The sequence below is a fragment of the Drosophila yakuba genome, chromosome X (genome assembly GCF_016746365.2).
Source record: "Drosophila yakuba strain Tai18E2 chromosome X, Prin_Dyak_Tai18E2_2.1, whole genome shotgun sequence".
Taxonomy (NCBI): Eukaryota; Metazoa; Arthropoda; class Insecta; order Diptera; family Drosophilidae; genus Drosophila; species Drosophila yakuba.
Window position 1 is genome coordinate 742,612 of NC_052526.2, and position 19,481 is coordinate 762,092.

The 19,481-nt window shown below is 47.9% G+C and overlaps 2 protein-coding genes and 2 long non-coding RNA genes across 10 annotated transcripts in view; 3 read left to right on the plus strand and 1 right to left on the minus strand.

The window, feature by feature from the left end:
- The window catches only part of LOC6523848 (uncharacterized protein CG43867), an 89,356-nt gene extending 73,465 nt beyond the window's left edge, over positions 1-15,891 (minus strand). For 6 of the 7 annotated variants that reach the window (XM_039370070.2, XM_039370107.2, XM_039377834.2 and 3 more), the window contains exons 1-2: positions 666-1,515; positions 500-592 (exon numbers count right to left, since the gene is read on the minus strand). In XM_039370070.2, coding sequence (XP_039226004.1) covers positions 500-592; positions 666-1,502 — 930 coding nt within the window. In that variant the 5' untranslated portion in view covers positions 1,503-1,515. Of the gene's footprint in view, positions 1-499; positions 593-665; positions 1,516-15,429 lie in introns of those variants that run through there. The other variant, XM_039377738.2, reaches the window with a different exon arrangement.
- Positions 1,667-2,420, plus strand: LOC6523855. Its single transcript, XM_002099692.4, has 2 exons — positions 1,667-1,765; positions 1,845-2,420. Exon 2 carries the CDS (start codon positions 1,848-1,850, stop codon positions 2,295-2,297), a length of 450 nt encoding a protein of 149 aa, XP_002099728.1. The 5' UTR covers positions 1,667-1,765; positions 1,845-1,847; the 3' UTR covers positions 2,298-2,420.
- LOC120320670 lies at positions 7,009-10,396 on the plus strand. Its single transcript, XR_005560197.2, has 2 exons — positions 7,009-10,000; positions 10,061-10,396. It is a non-coding gene; the product is annotated as an uncharacterized LOC120320670 (long non-coding RNA).
- Positions 15,892-15,967: 76 nt separating the features above from the next.
- Positions 15,968-18,813, plus strand: LOC120320677. The gene is made up of 2 exons (XR_005560201.1): positions 15,968-16,357; positions 16,439-18,813. It is a non-coding gene; the product is annotated as an uncharacterized LOC120320677 (long non-coding RNA).
- The last annotated feature ends 668 nt before the right edge of the window (positions 18,814-19,481 follow it).

Below are 19,481 nucleotides of genomic sequence, written 5' to 3' on the forward strand. Positions count from 1 at the left end.
AATGCCTAATGACTTAATTAGGCTAATAATGAGCAAGGACCACGAGCTGGTTGGGTTTCCCTCTCGTTTTCCGCATTAACATGTGCCGGGAAAACAGCTGCACTATCTCTAGGAAAGCGGGTGGAAAGTGGAAAATGTTCTGGCCACTCGATGAAAGCTCGGATGCGTGCGTGTGTGTGTGTGTATCTGAGTGTGAGTATGTGTGTGTGCGGATGGTAATTGCGAGGACGTCGTAAAAATGTTTTAGCCGTGGCTCTCTCATAAATCATAATTAAGCACAAGATGTGAGAGTGTCACCTCCCCAGACCCTTCGTAATTAATGTTCGCGTGTGTCTCATTCTGTGTCTGTGTTGCTCTTTACTTATTAACTCATTTGGGCTAATCATTAGACTTCCCCAGCGACCCACTTTGGGGGCTGTCTGGCCCCCGACAACCCGACAACCCGACAACCCGGCATTAGGACAACCCCGGCATTAGTACCCCCTTTCTGTGGACTCACCTTTTCCCGCAGCATATCGCGAATACGACCCGCCTGATTCTTGGACCTGTGCAGCTCCAGTTGCAGCTCCAGACACCGCTCCTGCCAATTGATCTGTTGAAAGGCAGAGGAAACGATGTTAGCTGGTTCACAACAGAGTGCTTAGAGATTGGTTATTAAAACTTACCTGCGGCAGAGCCTGGCCATAGTTGTTCACCTGGTGAACGTCCAGATGCTCGGTGAGCGTGGAGAAGTGCGGCCACGGGGCATCCGGCGCATCGAGAGCTGCCAGCACGGGATTCACGGTGGACTGAACCGACATGGTAGTCGCGTTCCTGGGCAACGCATCCCTCGGCTGCTGCTCCGCCTTCACCTGATTCGGCTTGGCCGGGATTGGCGGTGGGCGTGTGCCACGACGTGGCAGCAGCCTTGGACTATTCGGTGTGGATGCAGTGAGTCCAGTGGCTCCAGTTGCTGCTGCAGTGCCGCCGGTGGTGAAACGTCCCTGGGCCAGTGGTATTTGGCCACTGAAGGAGGTGGCTCTCTTGGCCAAAAGCGGAGATCCCTGCAGCGATTGTGATCCACGTGCCACGCCCCCCAATTGGGTCGGCAGCGAGGGCGGCTGGCTGTGCTGCTGCAGGTGGTGCACCTGGTGGTGGTGGTAGAAGTGCGAGGGAAAGGTGTGCAGGTAGCCGCTGGCGGCGACTTCCTGCGGCCGCAGCAAATAGTTGTGGGCGTGGCTGTAGTATTGCAATGAGTTTAGGGGGCTGGCCACGCCCAGCGAAGGCGTGGCCCGCCCTGAAGTCGAGGCGGAGGCACTGGCCGAAGGCGATGGCGACGAGGAGGCGGATCTCCTCCGGATCTCCGCAGACAACAGCTGCGGCTCCGGCTGGAGCTGCGAGTGCGGATGTGGATGCTGCTGCGGATGCTGATGCAGCTGCTCCTGGGAACGCTGGTGCTGCTGAAGATTGGTTAGCGTATCGAAGATTTGCGATAGGCGACCCAAAGGCACTTCGTCAGACATTGACGCGGTGTGGCTGAAAGTGCAGATGGTAAACAAGATGTTAGAATGAAAAATCCGGCCAGGAATGCATCACAAACATAACTGGTGTTGTATTGCCAACCGATCGAGATGAAGCCCACCTACAAATCTCCATCCCAAGCCGAATGTGTTGGCAAGTTTCCTGGGACCAAGTGTGCCTGGAGTCGGAATGTCACATCCCGAGCTAGAGCCATTCGTTCAGTTGTGCCAGAGACACCTTCTCACACAAACCTTTGGAACTTTACGTTAGTTTTCCTTTTTTTTTTCCATTTTCGTTTTCTGTGAGTTCAATTTCGACATCTAAGCCCACTATCCATCCACTAGACTATGGCGAATCCCAAATCGAGCGGTGGCACCAAGTCCAAGGGCAAAGGCCAACACAACCGCCAGTCGCAGCAGAACTCGCAGCAGCAGGCGCAGTCGCAGCAGCCGCAGATGGACGCGACGCAGCAATCCCAGCTTACACCTGCACCTGTGGCAGCTAGTGCAGCCACGGTGGAAGCAGCCACTGCCACGCCGCTGAACTCGCATCCTTCGGAGGACACTCTGGCCCTGGCCGCAGCCGTCGCCGCCTCGATCCCAGCTGCCCCCCTGGCGCGACCCGTTCCCGATCGCCGCTCCTCCACGCCGGCGGTGGTGACCCCGACCAGCGGCGGTCCGTCGGAGCCCTGCAATGCCGCCGAAAATCTGGCCACCTCGCGGACCGCATCGGCGGCACCCGCCGCCTCCGAAAACAGGCGCGGCATCTTCCAGCGGCTCTTCGGGTGGAGCTCGTAATGAGTTTCCCTGCTCGCCAATACAAAATCCTCTGCCCACTTGGTAAACCTTTAGATTCTTCGATCGATAACACAATGCAAGCGAAAATTCTCAATTCAAATAAAAATTGATTTAGTTTCGAAATTATCAACCTGTACAATACTGACAATCAGCTCCTATTTAATTCGCTCCCCTTTTGATTGCAACAAAATTGATAGCCGCATATTTGGGCCCGTTCCAAACATTGCACAAACAATGACGCGCAATCCATCAAGCCGCCAATCTGGCAATCGGTTTGGGCATTACCAGATCCCAGTCAACATTTACACCTATCTACGTGCCCAAGCGAGGAAATCAATGCGAGCAGATGAGAAGTGAGGGAAAAGCGGAAAAGCGATGGACCAGAACGAGAACGAGTGACACGAGCAGACGGAAAAGTGGAAAGTGGGCACTGGACAGTGGACACTGGACAGTAGCATGAAACCGGAGAGAACTGGCCAACAGGTGCGCGAATCTGGGGCATCAATCGCCGCTACGTGTGCGCAATGTCTAATCAACGGGACAAAAGTCCATGGAAGAGGGGATTTGGCAATTGAATATGCCACTAAATTATAGACAGCAGTTGCAGCAGGAGTGGCGTCGCTCCCCGCCTTTCATCTTTTGTGGTCCGTGGACTGCTGGCTGATGGCTTTTCCTCCCCCTCCACTCCACTCCGGTTCTTTGCAGCGTTCTGGGCACTTTCTTTGCTGTGAATTTTTGTGGCTAAAAGCCTTTGGTTGCAAGCTCTCCGCTCGAAAGTCCATTTCCATTGCTGCAGCTCCTTCGCCAAATCTCTGGAGCTGTGGCTGTGGTCGAAGGGACAGGAAGCAGGACACAGGACGCAGGACGCAGGACGCAGAACCCACGACCCAAACCAGACACATTCATAAGAATTATATTCCAATTTCGAGCAGGACTCCGTACTTTCTTCTGCACGGAGCAGAAGAATATGCGTGTGTAGCTCCCTGTGTGTGTGCGCTCACTTCATTTTGCAAATTTTGATTTAATTCGAGTTGATTGAAATTCAAATTCAGTTTTTGATTTGACAAAATGTGTCCTGCTCTCCACTCAGGGCACTCTCCACCTCACCGCTCTTTGCAGCTCTCGCTTTTAAGTGCACTCAGTGACAAATTGTTTCTAATTTGCTCAGGCTTTGTGAAAATTGGCAACATTGCTGGAGGTTCCTCTGGAACCTTACGCTTCAAGGGAGCCGGAAGTGTCCACCGACCACTCGATTAGCCAGTGAAATGCGACAACAGGGCGGCAGGTTGGACAAAACTGCATGATTATTGTAGTGCATTAAAGTAAGTTTGTGTCTCAGTACATAAGGCTTTTGCAGGGGCCACATAACATCAACTACTCGGAAGATGTAATAAGTTCACAAGATGTAATAACTTCACAAGGTGCTTTAACGCCACAAAGGCTAACCGAAGATTTGGATTGAAAGTGCATGTGCGAAACAGAAGTTTTGAAGAAAAGTTCAGCCCCACTGCGAGAGCGTGACTGTACCTCATAATAGAAGTCCCATTTTGGCGGTTCGGCGGGTTTAACGAACCCATTACACGGCATTAGCCCGGGAAACTGAAGCTCGGTCAGATTGGCAGGCCTGAAAGTCATAAGCGTAAGCAGCTTAGCAAAGCTTGTTTTGCATACACATATGGTAACTGGTAACTGGTAGCTGGTAAACTGGGAGCATGCTAGTAGATATCTTTGTTTACACTCGGCTTAGTACGAACTTGGCCAACACATGAACGGGAAACGGAAACGGAAATGGAAATGGAGAGGGTCTGGGGATGCGAATGCGAGTGCGGAGACTGCAACTCAACTCAGATACAGTTGAACAACTGTCGGATACCGACACTCCGCCTCAGCTTTGGGTTAACTTAACTTGGCTAAGTGCAGCAGTGCACTGTAGTTCCCCGGGCGAAAGGATTTTCTTGGGGTTTGAGGGTTGGGAGTTGCGAGTATGGCAAATCCAACTGCATTGTCTTACGCTTGCTCTTAGCTTAGCTCCCTAATGGAGGAATACGGGGCAGCCCGAATATAAGAATGGCGACATGGAATGGAAAACTCACTCAAATAGTTGGCAAAACTTGTTCACGGCTCCAATGAAGTGCAGAGTGCAGAGCAGCAGAGGGGCAAAGGGGCGAAGGGCGGCCACAAAGACAGAGCGAAGCAAAACAAATTTCTAAAAACCCCAGACGATAGTTAAGCTCCCCTTCGTGGGGTTTCCCAGTACCCAGTACTGCAGTTCCGGTTCTCCTATGTAGTTTTGCAGTTTCAGTTTCAGTTGCCACTCGGCTGAGCTTTGGCAAATATGTTATTATACAATGTAGTTATGTATTATCAGCACTGCAAGCAAAACCAAGAACTGTGATTTGGTTGGTTAGTATTGGTAATTAGGAGTACAAAAATGTAATTCTTTTCGCTTTCTGACCATTTTCACCCAAATTATACTAAATTTTGCCGAAAATCGATTTTCTGTTTTTTTGCGTAAATAATTATCAGTATTTTGATCACAGCATTCGAAATAGTGGTCCAAATACGGAATGTTGAGTTGAGTTCGTAATTAAATTTCCTATCGAACTGTGTTTTCAAAAAAAAATAAAATTTTTCACTTTTCTTCCAATTTTTGATGATGATATTTGCCGAAAATCGGGTTTCTCTTATTTTGCGACTATAAATATAAGTTTTTTGATCAGAACTTTTGAAATATTGGTCCGAATATGGAATAGCATACCTCGTTGAGTTCGTAATTAAATTTCATATCGAACTGTGTTTTCAAAAAAAAATAAATTTTTTTTACATTTTTTGCAATTTTTGATGATGTTACCCCTTACAAAAAATGCAAAAATTTGGCCAAAAATTATTTTAACAGAGTCGGTTAAAAAGTGATTTGGTTGGTTAGTATTGGTAATTAGGAGTACAAAAATGTAATTATTTTGGCTTTTTGACCATTTTTAGCCAAATTATATCGAAAATACCAATCATAAATACAGTAGAACCCGGCTATAACGACTTTTCTTATAGCGTCAGTCATATTAATGACATATTAATAATTAACGTCACCAATATTTACATGTATAGTGTTTGGTAATCCCTAGGAATATCTCTCTCCTGTGATGTTAAGAAACAATATTATAACTTCACTTAACAAAAATATAAAAAAAAAAGTTTTAGTTGCCACTCGGCTGAGCTTTGCCAAATACGTTATTATACAATGTTGTTATGTTTATCAGCAATGCAAGCAAAACCGAGAGCTGTCTTGTACACATTTCAATGCGAGGCAAACGCATCTCCTTCTGCCACAAATTGTTTCATTACTTGTATCCTGTTGACACTAACGTTACATAATGGACTTTACGCAAATTCGCTGGTGAGTGGAAAATATGTGGATATGTGGTATTGGTAAGGTGTTTTTTTAGCTCAATTTCATCGAACAGCAGCTTTTATGATACACCGCGCAATGCAGTCTGCAGTTTGCCTGCCGCATGTAAAGTTGTAAAATTAATACTACATAAAATTTCAAACCCACACCCAGAACAACACCCACAACAACACCCATCGACACACCATGACAACACCATCCTCCAGAGCGACGACCATTTCAGTAGCGACTCCACTGCCTTTGTTGTGGCACTTCAAAAATTTAATAAACACCGCTGCATCGTTCGCATGCCAATAATTTTACAGCACTTCTGCCCCCTCTGAACCCCCTGCACCCGCCGCCCATGCACAGTGTAATGCGTCGTCAATTTGAAAAACATTGTCAATGCATGTGGGTAACGAGAAAAGCTCAGTGAGCTCTGCGAGGGTGTGAGCCAACTAATAACTGGTGTGGCAGGATAACCAGACACAGTAGCGCAACCACCGCCCACCACCCACCTCTCCGCAAGTTTACTCTTTCTTACACTTTCTTCCCTGCTGTTACTTTGTTAGAACTCATATTATTTCCCTTTTTCACTTTGCCGCATTAAAAGAGGAACTTACTGCTGAATAACTGGGAACTGGTAACTGGTAACTGGTAAATGGGAATCAAGTTTCAAGCTCGGGCATCCGGAATGCAATTTAAAGGTTCTGCACGCTGCATTCCGAGCTGCCGTTGGTCACACTGCGACAATTATATGCACCTCGGTCACACTGCGTGTGCGGTTTCGCTGTGAAGTATGCATATATTTGCTCCGCTTCCCAATCCAGGGTATTAACCACGTCCACACCCTGCCAAGGCTATTTTTTGTCTTTTTATAACCACTCCCGCATTCATTTTTCCCTTTGCTTTCTTTTCGCTCTTTCTTTCAACTATTTTTCACTCAATTCCAACGAAAAATTTATAATAAATGCTCGCGCACATGTGATGTCGCGCATTTTAATTGGTCTCTGCCACAGTAACTCCGAAAGGGAGTACTAAAGGGGGCTCCAGGGGGGGCTGTAGGGGGGTGGGGGCATGGACCCAGACAAACCGTGCAACTGTGGGCCCAGTCCACACACAAGTGCCACATACTATACGTATGCTATGCCATATATATTGTGTGTGGCAAGTGTGAGTCGAGGGCCTTAACTCTTGGGTGCGTCGCTCGTCTTTCCTCCTATTTCTGTTGTTCGTTGTCGTTGTCTGCGGTTTCTCCTTGTAAAACGGTTGTCATTCTGCAGTTGTTGTTTATGCTAGTTGGTAAGCACTTGTACGGGGGTTGGGGTCGGGGGTGTCGGGGGGTCAGGGCTGGCCCTCCATGACCTACGTGACAAGCAAAGAGACTTACAACAAAGCACCGACTGGCGACTAACGACTTTGGGTCTAGATCAACTAGATATATCTTTGCCCATACATTACGCCGCCTTACAAGTGTGCGATTGCGAGTGCGAGGGTGTCCGCCCAGATGAGCTGGAAGTAATCTGTGGCACTATCTCTGAGTTGGGTCTCTTTGCACTCCAGACATCCCTGGAATAACTTTAGTTCGAAGCCATGTTTGTAATCAGAAGTAGTAGGCCCTTGCATCATTGCAAATGCCATTTGAGATGAGTGCAGTAAAGATATCCAGTAAGTGGTCAATGAACAACGTAACTCACCAAATATTTCAACCGAAATGCGACTAACTATAAGTTCGTGCTGTAAGAACAGAACTAAAGCATTGCGACTCCCAAACAAACCGTTAGCGGCTGGACAAACTCGTAACCACATACTAACCGTCAAGACAGACAGACAGAAGCAGAAACAGAAACAGCAACAGCAACAGCAACAGAAACAAAAACAATCCCACCAACTATAAAAGCCGAATAAAAATGGAAATAAAAGAAGAAAAACAAACCGGTTCGCCACCCGCTCCGAAAACTTCCTGCAGACAACAAGAGCAACAACATGTTGCTTCTAATGAGACCACAACAACAATAACAACAATAACAAGCAGAACAATAACAACAGCAACAACAATTAGAACAGCCAGCAGCAAACAAAAACTGTCAAAAAATAAGCAGCTAATTAAGAAGCATGACCGTTGGCCGTTTTAGAGAACCACAATCCACAATCCGAGTCACAATCAGAATGATAGTGAGAATAAGAATCAGCATCAGCACCAGAATCAGAATCAGAGGCAGAACCACTTCGACCTTCGCATGGACCAGTTTTCCCAGTCGCCGCCGCTCCAAATGGCCAGAAACACGCTGCAGATTTGGACGCTTTTGTCGAGCGGGTCGACACCCGCAATGGCAGTGGCCAAAAGTAGCTGAGCCACCAGCTGAGCCAGAACGAATGGAGCTATACCCTGCGAAATGAATATGCCTGTTAGGCTGGAAAATGAATTCCATCTATGAACAATGTAGCTACTACTCCAGCGCATTCCAATGTCGAGCATAGCCAGATTAAGAGGTGCAAAAGCGACGAAATTTCGAGGGATTAAGACCCAAGTCCGAAGCAGGTGCTCAGTGGAGCAGTTGCCTTCGCTGCCAGCCACAGCACCACAGTACCACACCACACTGACCTACATTCATCTGGGTTCGCTTGGGCTTGGCGTCCGTTTGCTTTCCGTTCACTTGGGTCGCCATCCGAAGTTACGAGTGTTTGACAATTGACTGCGCTGCTTTCCGTGTGCCGGGCAGTGCCATATTTATGATTCGCATTCGCTTTAATTAAATTCTCAAGGCGGCGGGCAGGGAGGGGGGAACTCTACACAGTTGACTTTACGACTTGCATTTAATTAAAGCCAATTACCGCTGAACCTGACGAATCTCCAGAGTGGGGAGAGGAGCCTTGAGATTAAGGGCGGAATATTTGGGAGTATAAATATACTATAACTGCAGTCCCAACTCCCAACTCCAGATCACAGCCAATTGAAATCGATTGTGCTAATCGTAGTCCCCCACTTCAATTACATACATGTACTTGCATACTTGCATACTTGCATTCCTTGAGTGACAGCCCATAGGATCTTTGGAATGGGGGGCACAATGGGACATAAAGCGAAGTTATCTTAATTAAAATGCAGCAACAACAGACATGAGCAATGAGCAACGAGTCTTATCTATGCAAAATTACTATAAATAAACAACGAGATATGCAGAGACGGACTCGAACTTGCAGAGGAGTGATTTTGAGTCATGGGCTTATAAACAAAAATATACAAATAGGAAGGCAAGTGGAGGGGGGAAATGACCAAGTTGAAAATCCATAATAACGACGACAATAAAATAACACTGCGACAACTGCGGATGGCAAACAAGAGGAGAAACAGTAATAATGGCAATAATGCGAAAAATAACAACAGTTGCAAAAGTCAACGTACTGCAAGAAAAAATTCCACAACAGCTGCTGCACAGCCGAAACATGGGCTCAAAATTCTCGTTTCGTGAGAACACTGTAAGTGGTAAGTGTATGTAACTCTCCTAGCTCAACTACTCAGTTACTCAGCTACTCAGCCACTCTCAGCAGTTACATCTTGGGAGAGCGGCATCTGTTAACGGTTAACAGAGCTCCGCATGTCACTCACATTCCACTCCATCCACTCCGCTTACAGTGAAGCCTGCCCGGTGCACCAACTAGCTGGGCAAGCCACTAAAATAGGTGCATCCCTTTGGTTCTCCGCGCCGGATATTACGTCAAGTAGCTTCGTAGTTCAAAACATTAGTTTAAGAAAGGTGTCAGCCAACAGTGAGCCTATCGAGGCACGACTGTAGTTGGGGGACTCATGCGGAAAGCGATTGAGCAGTGCACTCAGTTTGCCTGGCAACGAACGAAATATTTTAACGACTTGCGGCCGGGCCGAATCAATAGAGAAATGATTGCAAATTTATTTTATTTTTTATATGCGCCCTCCTCCGTCGCGGTGCCACTCTTTTTTGTTTATGTAAAAATAGCATGCAATTGTTTCAAGCCAGAGGGGAGAAGTGGTGCAATTGGTGCAGTGGGTGGGGCTGTCATAAAAACGCGAGCGACTCAAGTGGAGTGCAATTGACGCCATCGATTAAACAAGAATGGGAATCACTTTGCGCGCGGCGCCTGGTTCCATTTGAAAGTAGGAAAAACGAGGCAGACGTTGGAAAAGCTGAAGCCCAGGAAAAGTGTGGGTGCGGGCGCGGGCGCGGGGGAGGCATCTTAATTGCCGATTGGAGGAGGAACACAGTCGAAATATGGCGATGGCAACGACCCTGACCTTGTGGCTCCAACTTCAACTTATAATACTTAGACTTTATACCAAGTAGATCACTGGGAATCATTTATGAAAATAAAGCTCAACCAAATGCCATTCTTCTTTCAGCGTTCGAATACAAAATGACATGCAAAGCTGTTGCAAAAGAGGACAAATGAGGACGTGTATGTACATAAATACAGTTGAGAGCGCACTTGCAGCTACATTTTATAGGGCCACCCACCCACTCAAATCCCTTGCAACCCACTTCCACACATGCGATATTTACATACAAATGCACTGAAATGCATTTTTCATTTTTAATTTTCCCAAAACCAAGATCTATAGTATTTCGACTTTGCTTTGGAGTGATTTCTAATGCCATTGCATGTCACCTTTGTGCCCATTGTTTTTTTTAGCATATAAAATATTAATACATCTTTTCATCGTGAAAATGGAATGAAATGTGGCCTGGGCTTTTTTCGTGCATTTTTAAGGGGAGTTGGCGACAAAATCCGACTGACAAGCCACGAATGTGGAGCAATCATAATTCCTGGCTTTTATCATCACGGAAAACAAAGGGGAAATGCTCATTAAACGAGAAGCGACAAGGGAAAAGCGAGGCGGGGGAGAGTTCGCTGGGTGGCACGGGAGGCGGAGGTTGGAAAAACAAGGCCGAAGTGCAGGAAATGTCAGCGTTGACAAGAAAATGCACTCGCTACGCCGAAAGGATATACACTTGACACACACCAATACACACAAAAGCACACACACATGCCAGCACGAGCCATTAGCATATGGCCGTAAAATACGGAAAATGGGAAGGGGAGTGGGGTGGTAAATGGGGAAAATGGGGAAACGGATGGAGTGGGGTGCATGTTTGCACAGCCAGCTGTGTGGAAACGGAGAGGCAAGACGGCAAGAACGGCAAGAGGGTGATTTTGTCTCTGACAAAAGGTTCAAAGTTCAAATGCCAAATCGAGACCATTAATGAAAACAAACAAAGTGCTCCACAAGAAAAATGACCCAGACAAATAAAAGAAAACCTGTAGGTGATTTTCCGTAGCTGAGAAACGTAGCTCGCCTGAATTTGTCGATGCAAAGATCTGAGTTTAAGGCACAAGATGTATTCGCACCATTTTCCGTTCACCATCGATTGCCACCTTTAAGTAGGTAGAGAGCTCATCAAATTTCCCTTTCTCCGTTCGATGCCATTTCATTCCATTGCCGTCGATGTCAAGGTCAGCAACTACATGAATTTTCATTTAGGAGGAAAACCCACAGCCAAACACAACCACGATGTGGCCAATTGGCAGAACCATTGGCTGCATTTTTCATTGGGCCCATAATCACAACATTTACCAACACCATAACTAACATGCAACATCCGATGAGACGTCTTTCCATTTTTCCCCATCCGAAGTCCGTTTTCCGTGTCTGAAGTCGCAGGACTCAGGCAGCTGCTTGATTTCTTTCCGCCGTAACTTCCCATTTACTCCGCCGTATTCGGAGCCCGCCCCCTCCGCCCACTCCGCCCCTCCGCGTTATACGGCCAGTCATTTAATCAATTATGCAAAAACCGATGTCGACGTCGACGGCGACGATGTATCGTAAAATGTTTGCTACGAGTTTGTTACGAGTCTACTGTAGCAGTAGCCGTATTCGTAGCCGTATCCGTATCGTATCCGTGACTGTCTATAGCCCCTGAATCGGCTGAACCTGCTGGCACGTTTACCTTTTCATGTATAAATATTTAATTAAATGTACAGCAGTTTTTGGAAAACTCGAGCAAGGGGGCGGTTGGAACGTGAGCGTGAGCGTGCCCCACGTGTGTGTGTGCCCCACGTGTGTGGCAATCGCAGTTGGGCGCTCTAAGGACTCATTGGGGCAGTTAGCAAACCACTTCGATTAGGGGCAATGCCAATGAATGACTGATTACGAGGGGCAGGAACGAAACCACGGTCTGAGGCAATGGTTTCACGACCACTTAACATCCCCATCCGCAGCAGCGCACATGCTTTGGATCGAAGGGGGCGGGGGGCATTGATAAACAACAACTTATTAGTAATGTGATCTTGCTACTTTGTAGTTTTCCCAACTCGAGGAGAAGCAGGCGGAACGATGCGGAAATGAAAGCCTTGCTCTTAATGTTCAAGTGCATGAACAGGCGGCTTTAATGCCGCTTGTGGTTTGCAAACACAGAAAACCAACGCAGCTCACTAGAATCCAACGAGGATAAAACTGCAGCACTGCAGCCCCGCTCCTCGCTCCCCACGATATCTACAATATATCCCCACTGCGAGATCCCCGAACCACCCCGCTCCCTGCTCCCTGCAAATTGCTCCAAACTCAAGAGTTCCGTGCCGCGGAGCACTTCGGCCTGCCTGCCTGAATGTATATGGATATGGATATGGAAGTGCAGCGGGGACAGAGCTGACCAAAATTGGCCAAGTGAGGCAACATCACGTAGCCGCCCCGTTTGCCAAGCGCCCCTCAAGTCGCAGTCGCATTTGCAGGCACACGGAGAAAAATTCGACCTGCAGAGTTGGTATTCTTGGTATCTAGTATCTATGTATTTGGACTAGGCGCATTAGCTGATATGCCCAATAAGGTGGTTGACTAGGGTAGTAGAATCCTAGAAGGAGTAGGAAAGAGGAAAAGGTGCTGCCTCATTTCTTTCGGTGCAAGGAGCAGTGACAGTCTCGGTTTCGGTTTCGCCGGCTAGCCATTTTTGTGGGGGCGGTGGGCGGTGGGCAGTGGGCGTGGCAAATCTGTGCACTCAATGGGCGCAGAAAGGGGCGATGTCCCCGGCAGAGCAGCAAAATAATCTACGGCAATTGCATATGGCAGGCAATAAACTTGGTCAAGTCTAAAAACAACCACTGAACGACTGCCGACTGCCAACTGCCAACTGCCAACTGCGGTCGTAGGTGGCTAGCTGGCTAGCTGCTGTTGTTTTTCTATTCTTCAGTTTCAGTTTTGGGAGCGTGCAGTGTGCAGTTGTGTTGCAGTTGTAGTTGTAGTTGCGGTGGCAAAAGGGGAAAAGTGCTCTTGACATGTTTTTATTAAAGTTTCCGGCCACGTCTGGCTCTGGCAAAGAGCTGGAGCCAGAGGACGAGGAAAGTGGCAGCGAAAACAAAAATAAAATCGTCTTGAGCAGCTTTTTCCCGCACTACTCATATTCTCGAGCCACTTCCTGATACCCTTCCCCATTGAGCACTTACTGGCTCCTTGTAAGTTATGAAACGCATTAAACAAGCTGGGCCAAATATACAAAGTTTTACTGAAGATTGCCAAAGAGAAGCTTGTCTTAACTTCCAATTATAGTAACTGCCGTTTCTTCGATTTGTTTGTAGCGCATTCCTCGCTTTTTCCTGTGCCTTTTTTTTTACCAATTTCGGTTTTTGCCTTGGACTCCGCATTTTTTGCCAGTGTCCAAGCTATGTTTATGTTGCGTGCGTGCTCGGTTCATGGAATTGCTATTTGAGGTTTGCATTCAGCGGGAGCTTCGCAAAAAGTGCACTTCTATCACTAGAGCCCGAGTTTTGGGTACAAGTGCATATGGTTTTGCTGTCGGATTTTTCCTGGTCCTCAGAGAGTCCGAAATTTGACCCATATCGTGAGAAAACTGGCAAGATTTGCACACTTATTTTCAGGAAAACAAGCGACAGACCGAAGAACAATAGAAAACAAAACCAATTATTCGCTGCAAATTTCCAATTTCGAATTTGGCCTCCTCCTGGCGAAAGCTGCAAATTGGGACCGAGGAACAGAAGCACTCAGAAGGAAGTGTTGAAGTGTTTTTCCAGGGAGCATGGAGCAAAACCGAAAACAATACCGAAACTACCGACTCCTGGTGACAAAAACAGCAGCAGGCGGCGGAGGCGGAGGCGGAAGTGGGCTAATGTAGGGACATTGTAGGTGAAAACGGCAGGAAAACCGACACAGTCACGTATCCACGTGTTGGCAGCCACCCAAAGAGCCCACAGGGGGCGGAAAAGCAAGGAAAAGCAGGGAAAGCGGGGAAAGGCGGAGAAAGACTGGTCCACTGGGGGCGCCAGCGGTAAATGCACTTTGAATGGCGAAGTTTACTTGTCACCCGGGACAAGGAAAATGCAAGAAAAGGACTGCGAGTGCAGTGGAAAATGTCCCAGGAACGGCAGACACTCGTTGCGAAAGTAAATCCCATGTTTTTAGCCAAAGAATATTGGAATTGTGATTGTGATTGTGATTGTGATTGTGTAATGTGCGCACTATTCTCTCTACTAAGAATAACTATAACCCGCAAGTATTTTGCCATCAAATGTAAATCTAATTTTAAGAAAAGGGTTCTTAAACTCTTTAAAGAAGGGTTTTCTAAAATATTTATAGAGCTTCGCATTTCTTGTCTTGCAAATCGCACCGAAGCAGGAATATCTGCAACTTGTTGCTCGGTGCACCGCATCTGAGGCAAGTGCCACGATGGCAAAAGTCCTGGTTCAATGCGATTATTAACTGGCACTCACTTACTGAACCCATTACAGATTAATACGAATTGGGAAGCGGAGTATTATTGAATCATCTTGAACCAATTCAGCAGAGGGCAAATCCATTTGGTGCGGAATTCGGAATTCGGCGTATCTGAAGGTCTGGGAAATCCCAACCTACCACATTGGTGCAGGATAAATCAAGCAAAGAGGGGGGAAAGTGCGAGGGGGGCTGGTGGGCGCGGGAATGTAGCAGCAAATTAACATAAATTCCGTTGGGGGAAACAAAAGGTACAAAACTGGCCACTTACATACATATCTCATGAGGTTGTGGGGGTGGTCAGGGGGAGTGAAAATGGAAAATGGGGAGGGAGAAGGGGGCGGTGGCGAACTAGAAGTCGAAGATTGTTGCAAAAAGTTCAACGACAGCAGACAGACGCAAAAGGAAAGGACAACGAATAAAACAAGGAGGACAGCGAGGGAATGGAGAGAGGTGGGGTGTGGGGGGTGGGCGGTGCCGGAAGAGGGGGCGGGGTCGGTGGCAGGAACGGTGCCAAGGGTGCGGATGGTTCCGCTTGCAAAGGAGTACGTTGTTTCCTATGTCTATGTCTACAGTGTCGTTTTCCCAACTATTCCCACAAGAAAAATCAATGGAATTGCTTGGTGCACAGCCGAGGTCAAAGTAATAGGGCCGACACTTGCAACTGCTTCCGTTTGGTTTTGTTTTGATATTAGGCACCCAAAGAGATAGCAAAGAACAGTAAAACACGACTATGCATCTAGGGATAGATGATATTATAAGCCCTTTTCTAGCCCCGCTAATTTCTCAGTGTACCCAGCTGTTGCTGTGTTCGCAGGCACACTTGGGCATGCTTTGCCCGAGTGCTAGTGGCGTGGCCGGTGCTGTAGTGCTCCACAGCTTGCTCTTAATTTGAATTCGAAGTTGAAGCGAATTACTAAGCGAGGGCACTGCGTGTGCGACAGAGATGGAGGCTGCGATCAAGGATCTGGCGCCAGAACACAACAACTCACCTGTCCCCGTCTAACAGCTGCTAGTGGTTGTTGCTGGCTCTCGCTCCCTCTTCGTCAGCTCCATCATTGCCGTCTCGCCTTTGGTGCCTTTTTCGTTCGCGAATGCGAATGTGAATTTTCCGCATGGGAATTTTCCTCTGCCGCTGTCACTGCCACTGCCGCTGCCTCTGTCGCAGCCGACGTCGACTGCACACGTGACTGCGCAAACTCTTCCTCTTCTTCTTTTCGCTTCCTTTGCTCGCCCGTCCGCAGTTGTTGCTTTATGCTTTATGCTATTTGCTTTTGTTTTTCACTTTTGTTAACGTGGGCCTTTGTTTTGTTATTCACCACTTGCCCTGCTCATTCTACTGCCGTTAGCGAACGCGAACAGCTGTTTCCACTTGTTGTTGTTGCACACCCGCGGCAAAAAAAAACACACAGTTAGTTAAACTAGCTAACCGAAAAGCGCAGCGCGGAGTAAACACGAACTCGATGGGGGCGCTGGAAAAAAAACACTGTTAGCACCATGTTAAGCCGGGCAAACATCGGGCGAACTTTCGGGTCGAACTTGAGTGCTTCTGCCTGCCTGCTGCTCGCCTAACATGAGTGGCTTCGCGCTGTTAGCGTGCGCAGGAACTGGAGTGGAACGGCAACAGTGCGCAACAACTGCTGTCTTACAGCGACCCAACAGCCACTCAACAGCGCCTAGCTCTACAGTTGTCTCGCCTCTCTGTTAGCCGAGCTGTTGGCGCGGAACCGTTGCATTTAAATATGGAAGTGCACACGTCACTCTCTCAGGATCTTAGAAAATATCCCATTCCACCAATATAAGTTCCAATCGAACTGAACTTAGCGATATCTGTAACACCCCTATAAGTCCAATTGGTGTCTAAAGTTATAGGTCACTTTCAGGTTATCCATTACAAAAGGCCATTCATTCAATCAAAGTGTAAGTATATAAACTCAAATCATTTAAATGTAGCGCTGCCCTAAGCATCCCACAACAACCACCCCTTGCTACCTTCGGTAGGCTTTTCCAAAAAGAGCAGAACCACAAGGGGGCGTGGCAGCCCCACCCCATCAATCCTTGCAACACCGCCGCTCGGAGCAATTAACAGGATTCCAATGTGTCTGGCCGTCTGCAGAGTGCAGACTGTGACGGGAAATTTCAAAAATTTCAATTCACAAAAATTCACAGGAATGCGCCTGGCTCACAGGCACACATGTGACTGTGCCTGTGCCTGTGCCCTTCTAGCGTCTGGTGTCCACTCGGTCGAGTCGATTCAAAAGTCTGCCATCCACGTATGTACATTTCCCGCTTTCCCACTTTCCCACCTGCTATCTGGGCTTCAGTCCGTGTGTCCGGCAGCAGGTGCAAGAGCTGCAGCAATCAAAGAGTCATCCAGTCAAGGCAAAGAGGACCACTTTAAAGATTTCCACCAACGGCAATGGGTTCGAGTGACAGGCACATGCGGGACAATCGAAAACAACAGTATGAAACCAATATAATGAGTACACTGCCGCTTGGCAATACTGGCTGTCAATCGCAGTGGCCAACACTGGTACTTCCAAAATCATTTCCAACACTCAAAGTTACGCAAAGATCTACAAATAAACCCATCTACATAGGGCCAATATTTCAGTGCGGGGTATTTAAAGACTGCATACGGGTGTCGGTGCCCATTAAGTTGACTCCTGGCGATGGCCATTGGGATGGAATTGGGATTGGGACTCTTCACCCGTTTTGGGGAAGCTCGGGATGCAGGAAACGCAGTCGCAGTTGATGGCCATCAAGTGGACCATGGCAAAAGTGATTACACGTGCTCATAAACAACAAAGCAACCCCCTGGGCTGCCGAAGTCGGGCCAGGCAAACAGGAGACAAAACATGGCAGCAGGACATCAGGACATCAGGACATCAGGGCATGAGGACATCGCAGGCAGGATAGGATGCCCGCTTGAGATGTGAGATGGAGCCTTGCCAGTTTTTGTCATCATCATCGTGATCAGCTGTGATTGGGTGTGTACGACGAGCGCTGGTTAATTTATGGCCTGGACTTCGGTTTTAATTTGTTCGGCAAAGCTTTTGCTCTTGCTTTTTCTTGCACTGCAGAAAATTCCGAGACTTGCCTTATGCGAATGTACACTGCGCATTCCGAGCTTTGATTTTGTTTTTCGCAGTGCACAGGATGGCTGCCGGTGATGGTCCCAGGTTCAACTAGCATTGCGGAGCGAAAAGCGAAAAGCAGGAGAAAATGCTGAGGACACGACAGCGACAAAGTCAATAAATTCTGTGCCACTGGATTGGCCCCCGAAGGAGGTGAACGAGGGAACTGGGATCCCGGCCAAAGAACTGGGCTGGGCTAAGCTGTACTTACTTAGCCGGGATGCCGAGATGCCGAGATGCCGGGATGTCGGGACATCTGCAGCTGCACCTGGCAACACGGCTTTCCCCAGTCTTGTCCCAGGTGTCTATTTTAGCTGCTTTTAACTTCCTTATGGTCTTGGCAACGTCTTGCCGGCTTTTACGGCTAATAGCAGCAGCGCCGGAGATGAGATGGATGCAAGGACACGGACCCGTTGTAGCTCGTGTGTAGTACACTGATTTCAGCAATTAGATCTTGGCACTAGCATCAGCACCAGGTCCACGAGGGTTACGAGCTAGTTGCCAACATTATGAGCCAACTCAGCATAATCCCCAGGGGCACTCCACAAAGGAGCGGAGGAGCAGGACTAAATGCGATCACGCAAAGCGTATAAACAGGAGCAGATGGGCCAGAAGACCGCACACACGCATATACACTCATATGTACATATAAGCGTAAAGGACGTGCAAAGTGATAATCATGGAATGAAACGCAGGACGCCCACATGGCCAACACGATGCCATCAACACCCTAAGGTGGTTCATATTTTTCGATTCGGAACAAAACCGACAACTGAAGTACGCATTTGCACACCTTCACAAGTAATTGTGCCTTTCTTGAGATCCCCGTGACAGCCTGCAGCATCGATTTTAAACAATTTTCAGAGGGGCCACATTGGCATTGTAACAAGTCACCTCTCTCATCACTTTTGGTTCATACCCGGCCGTTTGCCCTAACCCTGCGTATGACAGATTGGGCCCAGCACATGGGGCGCCCAAAGGACCGTCCCTGCTGCTCCTCCCACGCCCCAACTACCCATTCACAGCCGTATCCGCATCCACATCCCCATCCGGAGCCGTGTCTCCTGCCGTGTAACCAATGCGCCGTACGTGTGCCCAGCACTCATTACAAATGAAAGCCGAGAGCGGAGGTGCCCAGGTGTTGAAACCGGAGCCTTGGGGAGCTGCTGGGGAGCTGGCTGCTGAAATTAATCAGAGTTTCAATCAAACGTAAAATAAACGCCGAGATTTGCCTTGACATTCGCCTGACAACTGCACAAAATCGGTGGACAGGTATTTCGGTACCTGTGCCTGTGAAAATGTGCGAACTATTTGGGGAGTTCCGCCGGCTATATTGGGAATTCGGGTAAATGGAATGGCTTTTTGGCTTCTTGGCTTTTTGGCTTCCTGGCTTATTGGGTGCGTGATTCCACGCTTACATAGTTTGCGAGTTGCCCGAAAAATATGTGAAAACTATAGTGAAATCTGGTTGGTTTTCTATCTTCGTCCCATTCACTTGCGAGAGTTTTAGTAATCCTTGCTTGCTGAATGCAGGGTAGTTTGATTAGTTTAAGTGCCTGGTCCGCTTCTATGTTTTAGTCTAGGATGACGGCTACCACCCACTTGGAAGCACTTTGCAGCGCCCACCGCTTCTGGAAAACTCGCCCGGGAAAATGTGATTTAATGGCGGCGCGTGCGTGGGTGCGTGTCATGTAGACATGGTAATTTTTCAGACAATTACACACACACATGATGCATAACCCACCTGCAGGTGAAATATTATTCAAAAATCCGTAACGCCCCCGAAAATGGGCGACCTGCCTGCCGCCTTTCTCGTAGTGGAAATTTATTAGATCTCGCAGCACTTAAGAAAAGCGGGGAAAACCCTTTGCAAACGCACACACGTCTCTTTGCGCCCACATTCCATC